Genomic DNA, 13,820 nt, shown 5'->3' on the forward strand with positions numbered 1-13,820 from the left:
TGATAACGTTAACACAAATTGATGATTGTTATGATTGCATGGTTTGTCCGCCATTTTCCTCACTGACAAGTAGTCACCAGCCCTTTCAACCCAGCGAAAGGGAACTGACCCGGGTCAGCCGAGAATGACCCAAACCTCACCCAGCCGGGGCTCATGTAAACGTAATATTTGACGCTGAACTGACCCGGGACGGTCTCCAACCCGGGCTCGTGTAAAGAGGCCCTCATTCCCTGTTACCCAGTTCAAATCCCTTTAATTTGGGAATAAAACGGTTTGTTCCAAGTATTTCCATATCATTTAAATGTGCATGCTGCATTATCGTGCAAATACCACACACAAAGAACCTTATCCCCGAGAGATTCGAATTGGGCACAGCATTGAGTTAGCCGAATCGGTCTATTTTTCACCTTTTTGTGCAAAATGAAGTAATGTTTAATCACTCTGCAAAGAAACGACAACAAAATAGATTTCAAGTGAGCAACGATGACACGCAACAGAGATGTATGGGGTCATGGTTTGGCTTCAACACGTGGCCAGAGTTGTCGTCGATCTCAACTACAAGAATGCATATCACTGCAGAATTTAATGGCAAAATAGCAGCTGCAAAGCAACCATAAAATGGTGAAGTTTCAAATTACTTATTTAAAGCACTGAAAGTGCTTGATAGAGTAAACGGCATTGTTTTCAGTGTAGGAGCATGTGAAGTTAGTACGTATGTTGATATGTTCTCCTTTCAATTTTTCCTGTAGAGATCAAGCAAGAAAAGTGAAAAGAGAGCTGGGTAACAAGATTTTTTTTTCTTACACTCTATCGTAGAGAGAATGTGAACAAGCATAGAATTTTCCAGCTTTTCTCAATATCGAGCGCAAATTAAATATTTTCTTGGTTTGCAGATCTAATGGTCGATTAAATTTGTTTCAGGGTGGTGCAGGGAGAGGACGCGCTTATGGTTGAGGGTGAATCAAAGGAAAAATGGCAAGTCTGATCTTCTTATTTATTTATTTATTTATTTATTTATTTGTTTGTTTTATTTTATTTATTAATTATTATTTATCTTGCTTCATCCAGAATACACAAATAAAAAGAAAACCAAAAATTATAAGAAACCAAAAACAGAACATCAGGGAAATCTAATAAAAGCTACAACGCTGGAGAACATTGTTGAGACACTTGTTACTTTTTTCTCCATATTTAATTTTTCAAATAATTAAAACTCTCAGAGATCTTTTGAGCTCTTTTCAATCGAGTAACAAACGAAATTTTGCCCAAGCTCCGGCCTTTCATCTGTTCTCTCGGTAATTGGCCAAAATGAAATCTATTGACATTTTAAACTGTTGAAATAAATCGGTCTTTTACCTTTTTTTTTTCTGTAAGGTGTTACATTGCTTTGAAACGTAACCACGACGACCAAAATGAGGCGGCTGCGTTTTTGAAAAAGATGGCAAACGTGGACAGTGTCGTCAAAATCACGGAACTAAATAGCGCAGAAGAAGCCAAGCGAGAAATAGGTAAAGAGTTGAGTGATCTATACCTTTTGTCAACGGTTTGTTCCAACGAATACCAACAGCCTTTGATGTTTAATAGCTCAGAATAGATGCGTGTTCTCATATAATTATTGTGCAACAATCCACCGCTGCGTTGCCTGCAATCTTGTTACGCTGCCCAAACATTTCAAATTCATCCGTTGCGGGTCTCTTTAAAGGGCCTTCCTTTGCATCTTTTGAAATGATTCAAAGATAAGCACAAAAATGACGTAACACGGTTATTGACAGACGTCATGGGCACACGGATGGCGACGTAGGCGTGGATGCCGGACTTGCGATCCGGAGCTCCCGGGCTCATGTCGCACAGTGTCTACTACCCGTAGTTGTTCATGGCAGTTTTTCGTTCATCCCGGCTTAGTTACTTTAATACGAATTGTTATATAGCTGAATTTTTCCCCCAACAGCGCGCGCTTTCATTGGTTACTTCGAGGTCACATGACATCGAACAATAAAACTGTTTCCCGCCAAAAGTCTCTGAGCGGCAATATTGCAAATCTATGACGTCAGAGGGTAACAGTGCACTGTCACCCGCGAATGTTGACCGACGACCGCCGTTGCTGTTGCCGTTGCACGTTTTTCTTTTTGTGCTATATAACAAATCACTTAATGACTGGTCCCTCGGGAAACAAAATTAACTGTTTCCCTCGGGACCAGTCATTAAGTGTTTATTGTCACCTGCACCTAGTAGTTTAACGGCCTGTCTTCTACGAGTCTCCTCTATACTATTGTGTCAAAATCGCTAGCGTACGGTGTTGTACACTAATTGGGGACACCTAACTACAGTTAATTAACTAATTAATAAAAAATCTAAGATATATGTACATGTTTAAGTATTGAGAAATATATATAGCAGACACTTGTTAGTTTTTACAAAAGAAACAGTCTTTACAAGTATTATCCAGCAGGGTTGTAAAATTAACCGTTTTGATACGCCTTTTGAAAATGCCCAATGATTCAGACGATCGAATAAATTTGTTGGGTTTGGACCAAATGACAGGACCTAAATAAGTCAGGCTATGTTTGTCATAAGCAACAGTCCGAAATCTGGGTATGACGAAATCAGAATTTCTAAGCTGATATTGAGAATTGGTGACAATAAATAAGTCCGAAATGTAAGAGGCGCCAGACCATTTTTATTACTTTGTACATGATTGCAATGGCTTGCAGTCGTCGCGTATGAAGTATGAGGCTGATTTAGCGACAGAACGGGAACGTCAGTGGCGACGGCGCGCGCAGAAAAAAAACACCAATGAGAATTCTGAATAGAGTAGACTCCACTGTTTTCTTCTCTATTCTAAATTCTCATTGGTAGTTTTGCTGCGCGCGACGTCGCCACTGACGTTCCCGTTCTGTTGATAAATCAGCCTGTTGGTAGTTTCGCTCTTTGCAGGAGTTCCTCATACGTCGATTTATTGTCGCAATAAACAGCGCGAAGTGGTCGTTCTTGAATTCGTTCCAGTTTTCTGGCATCAGAAGAACGACAGAAATGCCAGACAGTCTGACAGTATGTAAGATAAGGTGGAGCATCCGAACTAGTAATTGGAAGGTCGTAGGTTCGACCCCTGCAAAGGAGCACTCGGATTTTTTCCGAGTATCCCCGAGTCACCACTGACGAGTCTCCTTTAGCTCAGGGGTAAAGCATCCGAACTAGTAATCGGAAGGTCGTAGGTTCGACCCCTGCAAAGGAGCACTCGGATTTTTTCCGAGTATCCTCGAGTCACCACTGACGAGTCTCCTATAGCTCAGGGGTAAAGCATCCGAACTAGTAATCGGAAGGTCGTAGGTTCGACCCCTGCAAAGGAGCACTCGGATTTTTTCCGAGTATCCCCGAGTCACCACTGACAAGTCTCCTATAGCTCAGGGGTAAAGCATCCGAACTAGTAATCGGAAGGTCGTAGGTTCGACTCCTGCAAAGGAGCACTCGGATTTTCTCCGAGTATCCCCGAGTTACCACTGACAAGTCTCCTATAGCTCAGGGGTAAAGCATCCGAACTAGTAATCGGAAGGTCGTAGGTTCGACCCCTGCAAAGGAGCACTCGGGTTTTTTCGAAGTATGCCTGAGTCACCATCGAAAACGTGTTATGACTTTCTTTAAGTCTCAAGCTTATCAACAAGTTCTCTGGCAATAGGGTTGACTGTTAATCAAATCCAGTCAAATCGCATGACATTAATTAAAGCAGTGCAAATGCAGTGAAATCAAACGTTGGTTGTTGTCGAGGGGGGTGGGGTGGGGTGGGGGAGGACTGGGTACCCGAAGAGAAACCTTTCTGAGAGGAGTAGAGTAGGGAGTGCTCTCTCTCTCTCCACTGTACCAACCCCACTCCCCTGGTGTCCATTCCACTGTCTTTTGCGATTCTTAATTCTATTGGGGCTATTTTGATTTTGCATTTTATTTGCAAGAGTTTGTATGGTTTCTTTGCCCTCTGTAGTCCTTCCCCGTTGCATTTGCACATGCAGTAAAGTTGAATTTCATACATCGATTCACAACTTATATCCAAAACGAAATCATTGTATTAATGTTTACAGTTTCGATAGTGTTAATGCCTGAAAAGCTGAAAAAAGGTATACAGGATTTTGTTTTGGGTATGTGTTACGAACCTATGATTTAATCCTCGATTGCTCTAACCTGGTGAGTTTCTTTAACAGTAAAATTGATTTGTGTTTTTTGTTCGTAAGACGAAGAGGAGAAGAACGTCAGCCAGAGCAGTGAATTTGATTTTGACGAAATGGACGAGTCATTCTGGCGAAACATGCAAGTTAATGCTATGCAGAGCGGATCTGGAAACAATGCTACAAGAAAAGCTGAGGAAGGAAGTGAAATTAGCAAACAGAGCATAGATAACAATACCGAGGAAGACGACAAAAATATCATTGACTTAACAAGCGAACCCGAGGCAGAAACCAGTGAAGGAGAAGTAGGAAGGAGACAGCCAGCGTCAAAAGCGAAGGAAACATCGCTGATGAAAATAAACGCTGAATCTGACACGTCACATGAACTTTTTCAACCAAATGAAATTCCCAGAAAACCTGTAAAAAAGGAAGCAAATCTAAACTCTGACTCCGCTCCGTCGCTTCTCTCCGCAGACGATCTTTCGAAACTCGCCGCTCAAAATCCAACTGTATCGGACGAACCTCCAGTTTTAACGAAAATGAGTTCTTCATCGCGGGTTTCAAACTCTCTTGAGGACATGATTTCTCGGCTGAAGACGCGTGTTCTTACCTCGCAACCTTCTTCGTCAGGCTCTGGTTTAGACGAGGCTGACCGACCAGGCCAAGTGGACTTTGAGCAGTCGGTTGGCGACGTTCGAGACAACGGTTCCATTGATCAGTCTTCTGTTAACGTGGAAAATACGTTGGGATTGTCGGTGGAACCCATATCCGATCCGTCTTCCCCCGACACGGAAAATATAGAGTCTTTCCCGCCTTCCCCATCGAGTTTGCGCTCCGACGTTTCGAAGACCGAGTCGCTCGACAGGAAGTCGGAGGTTTCAACCGGAAGCTCAAGACGAAGCACTGGGGTGTCTTCAAAGCCGCCGGCAAAAAAGTTTAAAAGTAAGAGAACAAACTTAGTTTGATGCTACGCTGGTTTGAAGAAATTTGAATGCAGCTTAAAAGGTTACAATTTTATTGCTATTCGAATTCAACTCTATTACTTTTTAAGCTCACAAACTCGGCGGCTATGATGTCGATTGCTTTTGCTTGGACCTCTAACTAGACGCTAGCAAAGTTACGCTAGTTTTTGTAAGCAATCGTAGAAAAGCCAAATGAAAGTAGTCACAAACGTACTTTCTACACTGACGTTCAAAGCGTTCTATGTGGTCAGCTTTTTGGTTTGATTCACCATGGGTCCTTTGCTTTGCACCGTTGTGCGCAACTCTTCAGGCTACATGGAAATCGCGTTTAAGAAAAAAAGACAGAATTACGACCAGTCGATCGCGTGACGCTTGACGTGTATGGTGTATGGTGTGACGTGCAACGCGACTCGTGCGCATGGGTATTAGGTTTAAGGCGCTGGTAGACTGTAAAATGAGACAAGTTGAACGAAAAGTGGAACTTAATTCTACTTTCGGCAACGGCTCTTGCAACCTGTCCCGCCGCAATGTCGCCAAAACATTGCGAGACAAGTTGCACGAAACATTTCACAGTGTAACAGTGCTTTTAACTTTGTTGTTACCTAAGGCCCGGCTCAAACGTCGTGCTATCGTCATCCCAATTGAGTCGACGTTGGCGCGACGTTTGAATTAACTGACGCACCAAGTTCGACGACCTTATCGAGCCAACGTCGCGCTAGCACATTTGGCGCGACATTGATTCAAACGCCGTGCTAATCTTGCGCCAAACTGAATGCATGCATTTGCCATCCGTCATCTTTTATTTTGCGGGATCGGAGGGTTGTGGTCCAGATCTACCGCATTTAAAATTTAAATTTGGGGCGACGTTTGAATCGGCTCTCGAGCTATGGTCGCGCTGAATTCGAACTCAGTTTAATTGAGTTCGGTGCGACGTTTGAACCGGGCCTAACTTCGTTCTTACACCGTAGCCCTACGAACCTGGCAGTTTTACGGGCGGTTTTTATTCCAAACTTAATGTATCCAACACTTAACTTTGTGACGCTATTCTCTTCGTTTCAGCGTGCAAACCCAAGATTCATTACTCCCGTTCTCACCCCAAGCCTTTCTCGACCAGCCCTTCAATAAAAGCCCCACCCAACACACCGTCGCCTTCACGCCCTCTTCTATCGCGCCAGTCCTCGGCCAGTGGCAAGAGAATGAGTACGAGATTGATGTTTGGAGAAGAGCACTGCTATGTTATCGACGCTAATGCATATGGGAACTGTGGTCGATATTTGAATGTTAGTACCTTTTAATCACTAACTGTATCATGCTGTACTGAACGGGGGACGATCTTAACTACCGAACCGTTACTATGGACCCTTTCGAATCGTCATTTCTCGAGTCCCTTTAACTCTACAGTTATAATTTTTTTTGAAAAGGATGTTTTATTTAACATTTCTCTGTGTGGTTCGACTCTCAATCATATTTGGTAACTCGTGTGACCAAAACAGAAAATGCCTAAAATCTCAGCGAGTTAACTACTTTCTTCATAAATTTTGAAAATGCAACAGTATAAGAACATTCTAACACAAAATATGTAGCATACATCTATTAAAAAATACTTCTCAGAAAAAATATGACGTCACTTACTGAATGCATAAATGACGGCCCAACAATTATTCTTTTGTCTTTGTGCTAATTAGACCAAATAGCCTCGTTCTGAAGTAACATTTCTTTTGTATTTTGACCGTTGGGTCCAAGAAGACCCCAAGCCACATTGGTGGATGGCGAGTGCACTCATCACCACGCCTACCCTGTTCCCCCGGAGCGTTCGCAAGGGTTATTCCTAGATGGTCACCCATCCAGAAACTAACCCTGCCCAACAGGCTTTAATATTGATCACCATTCGTCTGGCGTTGGACAGAGTACTGAAAATCGATAAGAAGCCGCCATATGAGGGATAGGCCCGGGGACAGCTATTCTTGGAGTTATTTTCATAGAGTTATGTCGTAGAGTTAGAGTTAAGTTTCCAAAATCCTGAATTCACGATTTTGGACTGCCAAAATCCTGAATTCAAGATTTTGGACTTCCAAAATCTTGAATTCAGGGTTTTGGCAGTCCAAAATCTTGAATTCAGCATTTTGGCAGTCGTTAACTCTAACTCTAAGTTATAACTCTACTGAAATAACTCTATTGGTGGTTAACCTCGATAGGCCCAGGGCTAATTTAAATTTGTCTTAAGTGTCCCTGTGATTAAAAAAAAATCAGCTCCTTTTTTACTTCAGATTTTGAAAGAGTGTTTGCTTAACACCTGACTGGCAAAACTTTTATCCAAAGGCTGCTTACTTTGGTCGTCAGTTTGGATTTCACGGTTCGCATTATTCACGTTCAAAACTGACCGTTTGGACCTCCAGAGGGTGGGATCCAAGGGAAAAGTGACGTCAGTTACTCACTAGCTTAAAATTTCAGCGTGTGAAGGCAGCTTATTATATATGCAAAACGCGAGTTTAAAAGTCTGAAAGCTCATAACTCCCGTGCTGCATACTAATTCTGCGGCGTACACACGCATTGCATTGATGTACTTTTCTCCTCGATCCAGCTCTTTCAAGAACTTGAAGTTAGGAATGGCGGACCATTAATAGGAAAATTCCAGTTAAAAATAAACTGGTGTCTTTTTTAAATCAAGGCTTAAAACTTAATGTTTATTTAACATTGTTTTGAAATCCAAGAAATTGATTTTTTTGGTAACAATGGCAGTTCAACAGAATCGTTAACTAACTTTCTCCTCTCTCAACAGCATAGCTGCTCACCAAACTTATTCGTCCAGAATGTTTTCGTAGACACTCATGATCTTCGATTTCCTTGGGTAGCCTTCTTCACTCAGCAGTAAGTCGCTGTGCATGTTGATTATTGTTAATCTGTTTTACTTGCAAAGTTTTTTTCTGGTAGCAGAGCAGTTTTAAATTGATTATCTGTTTAAATTGAAATTGACATCTTGCGTTACATTGTCATGCAATCGAAGGTAAAAAGAAAAGCAATCGTGACTTGCTCGCTCACGTTTTCCCGCGCTTAAGACGGGTTGCATGTATTTTCTTTGAGTTATGATTGGTTGATTTGATTATCTGTTTCTGTTGATCCGCGGGATAAAATTTTTACCTGTGTCTGTTGACCCGCGGGATATTGTATTAAAACCATGCAGTGAAGCTGTAAAGATCCAACCTTTAATTCTGGGAGTCATTCACTATACATTTGTCATGATAGGCCGCTAAAGTTGGTTTCCAATCCCTTTTTGTAGTGAGCAAAGTGGCCGCGAGTATTATGTGCTAAACCATCGAATAAGAGATTTATTATTCCACTACAGAAAGATGTTAATTTGTTTCAATTTTATTTGGTACGAGTGTTTAAGAAAAAGCAATATCTGTCCTTCAGAGCGCGTGCGAACGATGTAAACAGCACAAAAAGCCAGCCAAATGTCCTTTGTTTGATTGGATAATCGAAAAGGCGAGTGACAAGCGACAACAAGCTAAATTCGCAGGCTTTGCATCGTGCTGAAAAACACAAATTTCTTTTCATTGAAAAACTCCCGTTCCGTCCGTATAGGCCACTTCGGGAAATACCATAGACTACTTTCATAAATGGCGACCACTTTTTCATTCTTTTGTTTTAATGTTAATTAGACCTACTGCCCTCATTTTGAAACAAACATTGCTTGTCGTAGCGAGGCTAGTAGGGCTTATTAGCATTAAAACAAAAGAAGATTTTATTTGGCCGCCATTATGAAAGAGGTCTATAATACTCTTTGTTTGTCCCCCCAAATTTTGCATAAGCATTGTTTTTGTTTTCTCTTGGGACCATTGTAAGTCTTACGAGAAACTGGAAACAATGCTTATGCAAAATTTGGGGGGACAAACAAAGAGTATTACGGTATTTTCCAAAGTGGCCTCTTTGGTCTGTTCTAAACCGGTCAAACCGGGACACTACAGTGTATTACCGTCTCATATTTTGCGCGTTCTCTTGACCAAATATGGTAAAATGGCGTAATAGTGGAGTAATAAATCGATTTATTATATAACACCAATGAAATACTAAGTGAGCTTTTGCGCCAAAACATGACATCTTCACACGTAAAAATAACATGTTATCTTCACACGTGAAAATATAACTGTTGCTATGGTTGCATATAAAAATCGCCCTTTTCGACGCCTTTTGTGAAATAATTTAGTATTTCATTGGTGTTTATGTAATAAACAGAATATTACATGGCCGCTTGTAGGTACGAAATTTCTCTTCTCATGTTGAAAAATATTTCACTCGTTTGCTGCGCTCACTCGTGAAATATTTTTCAACACTTGAAGAGAAATTTCGTATCTCCGCGCGGCCATGTAATATCCTCTCTATATATTTATTTTATAGACAGGAGTGTTTTGCTGGAAAATACACCACTCATAAAATTTATACGAAACTACATCCGGGACCCGAGTGGAGTATTTTCCATATCCTCACTAGTGAGGATATTGATGACGTCATTTTCCGCCTTTGCATGGATGTTTGTGCAACCAGTCAGCGAAAAATGGCGAAGTTAATCGTCTCAGTGTTCCTTCTTAATCTCCAGAAATGTGTCAGCTGGGACCGAGTTGACCTGGGACTATGCTTACGAGGTGGACAGCGTCAAAGGCAAAGTCCTTCACTGCTACTGCGGGTCAGCGGAGTGCCGTGGACGACTTCTTTGAGCTTACAACTGCTTCAGCCTGTGACGGGCATTGATTTGCGACTCCGGTGTTTTAAAAGTTAAATTTCACCAGCTTCTGAAAATGGCGGGAAATTAAACTTCGAGTAGTGGATGATGGTTTCTCCACAGGACTGCTAGTCGCATTTTCAAATGACCATTGTTTCTTTGATTTAGAATTGGATTCTTGAATAGCCTATTTTCACGATAGCGTCATTTGACTACAACTACCAGAGTTCGGTTTGTTTTTCTTTTCTTATTTTAATTTTGTATTCCCGGCGCGGGGTAAAAATAACAATAGCTCTAATTAGCGTGAGACAAGCAAAACCTGTAGGATTCTGGTACTTGTAGTCAAATGACGTCATCATGCAACTGTCCTATAGGCAGTCTAAGGGACCAATTGAGAGTTCGGAATGCAATGCCCGGCGACTGGTTCGACAGCGCCGAGTCGTTCAAAGAACGATTAGCCCCCAAAAGGAGCTCTCATCTGGAGCTAACAGCTGGTACTCCCCCCTCTCCCTTGGAGTGGTCGTTTCCTCAGACCTAGTTATTGTTATATCGTGTTTTTCATGATTATTTCTCGTCTAATATATGCAGATGGCCTTGGGTTTATAAGTAACCTAGGATTAACGTTAATCCTTGTTAAGTAGTTTAAATCCATCTTATTTCTCTGGAACGAGCTCTTAGGAAGGAAGCAGGTTTTACCTTCAACTTGCTAATTGCGAAACATTTTTAGCACCGCTCCAGCTGTTTTTTAACTTTAAAGCCTCATTTACATTAGCAAGTTTTCCTTGACAAGTTTTCCTTGGCAGTGTAAATGGAAAAATATGACAAGTTTTTCCTTGATAAGTATCCTTGTTCAAAAACTAGCAAGCTAGTTGAACAAGGACACTTGCCAAGGAAAAGGCTGTCAAGAACGATATTTGCTAGTGTAAATTACTTGTCAAGTGCACTTGTCAAAGAAAAACTTTTCAAGGAAAACTTGCAAGTATGTACAGTCGGCAAGTTTTCCTTGACAAGTGGACTTGTCAAGGAAAACTTGCTATTGTAAATGAGGCTTAAAGGGAGAGTTTCACGTCTCTGCGCATGGGCAAACTGTCACGTCAGCCCAATTAATTCCATTTTCATTGAAACAAATCGAAAACACTCGTGCACGAAAAGGAAATAATGCCATAGAAGCGTAATTACTCATGGAAATTACTTTTGCAATTATTTCCTTGTGTTATCAACCAACTGCATGCGAATAGATAACTCGTGCGTTATGGCAACTCGTGCGTAGAATAAAGGAAGAGGCCAAAATTAAATTTGATATATTCTGTGTAACCCGCAGTATCTCCCACCAAATTTGGGTCTTAGTCATTCAGTTTTTTTTTTTTTTGCTTTAATACTCTCAGTGATTAATGAACATCATCTGGTTCACTGAGAAACCGTAAAATTTACAACTGCTAGCGCCAAAGCTTGGACATGCGCAAAACCGTGAAACCGCCCTTAAAGAGCGAGCGTAATCAACTTGATCCCAATTCAGCAGTAGTTACTCGCTTAAAAACTACGTGGTTTCTCTTTTAGTTTCTTCTCATAATACCAACTGTAATCGGCCGTGGAAATGTAATATAATAGGGTCTTTCTTATTCATAATTCGTCCAAGTCATTTTTTGTTGAATTTCTAGATTTTACATGCCATGCAAGTATCCCACGCTCTCCTCTATATTATTTTCTTCACGAGCTTGTGTAATTTCTGATTCCTAATGAGCAAACTCTGTGGGATTTTGCTTGCCGATTTGCTTTTATCTTCATTCATTATCCATCAATCTTTCGCCCCCATTTCACTTAAGGATATGAATTTACTGCCGTTTCACTTATTAGGAGTATGCCTATTCCCACTGTTTTTGTTTCTTTCGTGGTTAAGTGAATATTAAAAAATTCGGAGTCTTAGTTCCTTTAAAAAAGTGTTTTTGTTCATAAACAAATTGCTATCATGAAACAGAATTTGCATTGCACAATTTGATTAAAAAACAACGACAAACAATCATCAATGTTTTTTCAGCAGATTCATTGCCTATTTTTACATTGCTGAATATGTTCTCCCCGGTGTCGTTTTGTACAAACCAAAAAATCTCTGTATTTTTGGCCCCCCTTGTACCGGCCACAAGTTTCCCGCGTTTGTCCACGCTTGACTTCCTTTGATCGGGCTTACCCGCGGACACGGTGCCAGTTGCTATGGTTTCAGTGAGATCATGACCTGATGAGAAAACAAGAATAGTTAGTACTTTGTTCCTGTTCAACAGCCGTGGCAACTCTTCAAGATTTTTAGAATTTATTTTAATGATTTGAAAATTCGACAGTAGTGATATGATTGAGATTGTGTATAGTTTATTGTTGTGAAAAATCTTTTCATATTGTCTTAATTCAAACGTTGTGTTTAAACCTTTGTATATCGAATGTATTTCTACATGGTATTTTAACTTACGGATTTTCTTCAACAAGCTCCAGATACCGATCTCGTGTTCTCGAGTGAGGTATGGTTGTAAACTGAATTTTTAATACACATAAAGAGAGTTTAATATATTTGAGATGTGATTTTGGGAGGATTATTTGATGTTGGGTGCTTTTGACAATTTGATTCCGCATTGCTGTTATTCAGCATTCCGTCCCGAGTCTGAAGCAATTTTGGACACTATAGATGTCGTCCCGAAATGCGTTCTATACATCTTTGATCCGTACGGATTTTACGAGGTGCTGCAGGGCGAGACTCAAATGAACCACCACTCGTTGACAAAAAATGAAACTTTGAATAATGAGAATAAGACGGGTATTTATTGATGATAAATCGGACATCTCGAAACATTCGAGCGCTCCTGGCAGGACTGGAGCCTGCGACTTCCGATTGTTGATATTGCTGGTGGAACACTTTACCCCTTGAGCTTTAGGAGACGCGTGGGGCTCTTGTACCTCCGTGGGCTTTGTGTCGTCACGGAACGCTCCTCCCTTTGTGTGTGTGTGTGTGTGGGGGGGGGGGGGGGGTGGGGCGTTGCGTGACGACACAGAAGAACCGCTGCGTGGGAGACTACTATGCCTTGGGCACATGGCGAAAATTAAAATGTCGAAGGGTTGTATTCTCGAACGATGGTAAATTTCAACGGTATGCCTAAGTCATCACCGACTAATAAACATATCTTCATTCGTCGGTTGAACCTCGCCGTCCCTTTTCATAACAAGACAATCTCTTTTGCAATATCCCGTGTTGCATGTCTGGATTTTAATACCCCTTAACCTGACAGGTCACAGCTTTTACTCGCCCTTTACTGACAAGTGACGCTCAAAAGAGAGATGAGATTAACCACAGGCGCCTCCGGTGATAGTTTGATAAGACTGTTGTCGCTGCCAGAAATTCCTGCCTGTTTTATATAAGAGGGTTCAATATTCTCGGAAAGAGACGCTTAAAAGTCATTCCCTACGATATCGAGGGAAACTTCGTTTCGACACAGATCCCGCAAAAATGAGGCTGTGCCACCCACCTTCGTTCCCCCAACACACCTTCAAATGATTGTTCACCCTTTGAGTACCCTCAGTGAAACAGGACCCAAATGCATGCTGAAGGGGGCTTTACTTTGTTCACCTCCATGGTTTTATTAATCTATTAAACTATTTGTATAGTTCGAAAATTCTGAGTGTAGTAGCAAAATTGCATATAAAGACTGCAGAGAATAATTGTGTTGGTGTCTGTGGTGTCTTGAAGGCTTGACCAGAACCCCGATCTAAGATAAATGTCTGAAGGGCAATTTTTCGAACCTCCTTCGCCCATCTCCGATACGTCCGCATCTTACATATCATCTTAATGTAAGTTCACTATCTCTGGAAAATCTGAATAACATAAATCTTTGCAATTTTTTCAACATGAACGTTTCTAGTTCATTTGATGAAAACATACTAATAATCAGCTGACAAGAAATAATGATCAGTCGTTGCTGTGTTCAGAAGTACATATGATATTTCTGC

General features: G+C 41.1%; 1 protein-coding gene across 5 annotated transcripts in view; it reads left to right on the forward strand.

The window, feature by feature from the left end:
* LOC137970822 (histone-lysine N-methyltransferase SETDB1-like) overlaps positions 1-12,389 on the forward strand; it is a 76,657-nt gene extending 64,268 nt beyond the window's left edge. For all 5 annotated transcript variants that reach the window (XM_068817400.1, XM_068817402.1, XM_068817403.1 and 2 more), the window contains 7 exons: positions 750-781; positions 922-975; positions 1,375-1,508; positions 4,221-5,096; positions 6,176-6,396; positions 7,896-7,984; positions 9,711-12,389. In XM_068817400.1, coding sequence (XP_068673501.1) covers positions 750-781; positions 922-975; positions 1,375-1,508; positions 4,221-5,096; positions 6,176-6,396; positions 7,896-7,984; positions 9,711-9,828 — 1,524 coding nt within the window. In that variant the 3' untranslated portion in view covers positions 9,829-12,389. The remainder of the gene's footprint in view (positions 1-749; positions 782-921; positions 976-1,374; positions 1,509-4,220; positions 5,097-6,175; positions 6,397-7,895; positions 7,985-9,710) is intronic.
* The last annotated feature ends 1,431 nt before the right edge of the window (positions 12,390-13,820 follow it).

The sequence above is a fragment of the Montipora foliosa genome, chromosome 9, assembly GCF_036669935.1.
Source record: "Montipora foliosa isolate CH-2021 chromosome 9, ASM3666993v2, whole genome shotgun sequence".
Lineage (NCBI taxonomy): Eukaryota > Metazoa > Cnidaria > Anthozoa > Scleractinia > Acroporidae > Montipora > Montipora foliosa.